We start from the raw sequence: 3665 nt of genomic DNA on the forward strand, positions 1-3665 counted from the left end.
GTTCTCAAGTTTTGTTTAAAATTTTCTTTTATTCAAACGTTACATTTTTCGTTACAACCTTTGAAAGGATAATAAAACATGATTTATCGTGTAAAGAAGGGCCTTGTACTGACAGGCATATAAAAAATAACAAATTTTGATTCGAACAGGTAAAACGATATTAAACACACGCATGGCGGTCACACTGGGTCTTCTTAGACCCACATCTTATTTATATAATTACATTTACATTGTATCGTAACCTTGAATAATTGTTTTTTGCAAATCATGATTATCCCATTTTTTAAATTTTTTTAAGTGAAGATAAAATTTAAATAAATTGAATATTCGAAAGGAGTATTTGAAAACGTTTCAGGTCTAAAAAGATCCACGTGTTAATTATAGTATTTCAGCCATATTGATCAAGCATACCATCGATAATCACGTTAAACCTTGAATCAAGCCTTATAAAAGTCCTTATCATGTATGCACATATAAGCTACTACGCGTTATAGCACTGCATTATTATTTTCATTCAACTGACTACGTAGCCATGTTGCAAATGACAAAAAAGCGTATATAAAAATCCTTGTTCCGTCGAGTTCATTTCGCAAAATTAAAAATTCACGTTACTCCATTATGGCATGAGTTTTGTTCGACGATCGCGAAGCGTGGCAAATATCAATTTGGTATTGTTATTAGACTTCGATGCCTACGTTCGATCGTTTACCTTTCTTTATTAATAATTGTTCCACGATTAACTGCGGTGGTTCGGTTCGTGTGTGCCACACGTACACCTAAACGAAACATATAGAACGATAATTATGTTATTCATAAGATAATTAAAAAATAAGTAAATAATCACAAACGTACCTTAGTGCAACAATCTGCTAATGGTTCCAATTCGTCCCTAGTGACAATTTGTCTAAGTATTTCGCTTTCTTGGTAACCACCTTGGATATCATAGGAAAAGAGAGCATCTTTATTTTCTAATAAAAGCCGCAAATTGATCGCAAAGCCCGCCATGTCCAATGGAAACGGACGATCCGGCTTCCAGGCAGCGTTGAAACCGATTACCTTATTAGTAACGTTATCACATATCGGTTTCTCCACCATTAAACCACCTACCAGGCCGACCGGCCACACACCGACCTTTTGTATCTTCTCCATCTGCAACAAACAGGTGCACGTTACGTAACCCTTTCGTGACCACTTGCAGTGGCTGGTTAATGTTCTTACCTCGTGGAACAATTTAATAGAATACGTATTGTCATCGTCAGCGAAATACACTACCCCTTTATCGGTTGATTTCGTATTCTCTCGAAGCCAGCGTAACGCTGCGTTTCTTTGTTCAACGCCACGTGGCTTCTTCCAATTCGGGTCATTTCGACCCAGCTTATAATTAGGCGGTGTAAACGCTGCCAAATGAGTATAAATTAAACTGCTGTTCTCTAAGAACCGCGTAACTAGTTTCGTCTTTTTCTCGGAATCTTCGACGAGGATCCAATGGAAGTTTGGTATGTGTAGAAATGTTTGCGACAATCGGGTCAATTCGGCCTTTTGCACAGGCCTGGTGAACGTTGGGGTGATCGCGTAAATCGTAGGCCTGTCGGCTGGCTCCTGCTTGATTCCATTCTGTACCCCGTGCCCTTCCAATCTCTTCATTATACTGTACGTTAGGCCGTATACATCTCGTTGCTCGACGATCATTGATTCCAGTTTATCTCTTAGCTCTTGCCATTTGTTATGCTCCTGGTAATCTTTTTAAGATAAAGGAATTATAATTAGTTCATCAATCTTAGAGAATTAACTCAGTATTATCAGGAAATCAAACTTTTATCGTAAATTTTGTCAGTCATAATGACGATGGAGCATGAAATTTAAGGATGATCAAAATTTCGATTCGAGGGAAGAATATTTAATTCTAAGTCTGCTAGTGGACTTATCAGTAAGACTTAGGCAAACCGTTGAGTTATTGAAATAAAGTTAGGGAATATATAATAGATCAATTTTCCTAGATACCAACATTTTTTCGTAACTATAGTCGTATATAATTAATACTACGCATGTTTTTTAGGTTAACCAGTTTGAATTTGGTGAAGAACATGCGCAGAGAGGGTTACATGCTCCATGTGTGGATTACATGCGCGAACCGCTGGTTCTGATAGAGGAGACAAAAGAAACTGGAGAAGTAGAGAATGTTAGATAACACTTACATACGAAACTTTGAAACGCGATCACATGAATCAGGAACAATATTAGGAAACTCTTGTTGCAACGAAAGCCACCCCACATATTAACTTTAGTACCGGACTCGTCAGTGAGGAATACAGTTTCTGTCATCGTGTCACACCATGACACTATTCTGGATTCTTACTGTACACTGTTGTAACGGTCTACGATCTTTCATATAAGAATCGACGGTGATATCTAACCTTCTAAGCAAGGCCATTTGTGGAGGGACACGTTATGCGTCATTCTTTGATATTGCACTGTAATCGGAAAAGTACATAATTAACATCAACTGCATTATCAACAAAATTCAATAACACTCGAGATACGAGAATCGAGCTACTCTAATGCTTTTTAAAGTATCTGTGAATTACACATTACCTTCATCGACCGCAGGAATATTATCTGAGCGTAATCCAAGATTTATTATCACTGCAAACTTGAGAAAAGAGTATTTTACAACGCAGAATTAGTACGAGCGTGGCTGGACGGTATTTACAGGTTAACATCTCGTTTCTTACCAAAAGTCCCTAGACCGTACGTCGGAATGGAGCCACATCGAGTTTTCAAAGCCAAATTTCAAGCAGAGTTGTAACAGAATATGTACCTCCTTAACATATGTTTAATATGAACCCTGAACATATTTAAAAAAGAATGATTTCACCTTAAATAATCATTAAATCTAAGATGCCTATGAAAACCTAAATAGTTCGAAGCAACAGATCGAAACGTATAAAAAACAGTCATGAAAATCGATAAGAGATACGTCGAACGAAATCAGCAGCGAAAGATAGCATTTCAATCAGAAATTTTTAGCATCATCTTTCCTAGCTCAACCGCGTTCCAAGGTTAATCGGAGAGCGTGCTAAAATGACGCGCCTCCGCTTGATTCTATGCTATACCTGAGTACGGAAAACCCTAGATGAGTCGAGCCAAGGGAGACAACTTCAAGACACCTCGAAAATAAAGGTACGTTCAATTTTGTTGGATCTTTCGAGCAAAGGTAGTAAAGCTATTGTTTGTCACCCGTTCGACTTCGAGGGAGGTGATATCTCCTCAGTCCTTGTTGGTCCTATCGTGACCGCCAAGGGGTGTGGATCTACCTGTCAAACATACATATACCTTTCATTTATTTTAATAGTTTATTCAATTTAATTTATTTATTTTCTTAACTTGTTAAATAAGCTCATAATGGGGATCCCTTTTATTTATTATTTTATTCCTCCTTATAGGCCAATACGAATAGTATTTTATTCTTTTTTGGAGATAAATTTATATTAGGATTACAGCGTGCGGAGTTTATATATTCATTATTACAGCTTTTATTCAAATTCATTTGATGATAGAGATGTTACTTGTATTATACACCATAATTACGAAACGCTACAATTAAAATTCGACCTATGTATTAATCGCTTGGCGCTGAAGCTGAAGCGGAAGCGCGTCAGTCTGTC

The 3665-nt window shown here is 37.2% G+C and overlaps 1 protein-coding gene across 1 annotated transcript; it reads right to left on the bottom strand.

Moving 5' to 3' along the window:
- Positions 1-9: 9 nt before the first annotated feature.
- LOC114878273 (galactosylgalactosylxylosylprotein 3-beta-glucuronosyltransferase I) lies at positions 10-2737 on the bottom strand. Its single transcript, XM_029191884.2, has 5 exons — positions 2593-2737; positions 2196-2471; positions 1219-1739; positions 853-1149; positions 10-776 (listed from the first exon to the last, which is right to left on the bottom strand). The coding sequence occupies exons 2-5, from the start codon at positions 2320-2322 to the stop codon at positions 678-680; spliced, it is 1044 nt and encodes a 347-aa protein (XP_029047717.1). The 5' UTR covers positions 2323-2471; positions 2593-2737; the 3' UTR covers positions 10-677.
- Between the last annotated feature and the right edge of the window lie 928 nt (positions 2738-3665).

Source organism: Osmia bicornis, chromosome 6 (assembly GCF_907164935.1).
Source record: "Osmia bicornis bicornis chromosome 6, iOsmBic2.1, whole genome shotgun sequence".
Taxonomy (NCBI): Eukaryota; Metazoa; Arthropoda; class Insecta; order Hymenoptera; family Megachilidae; genus Osmia; species Osmia bicornis.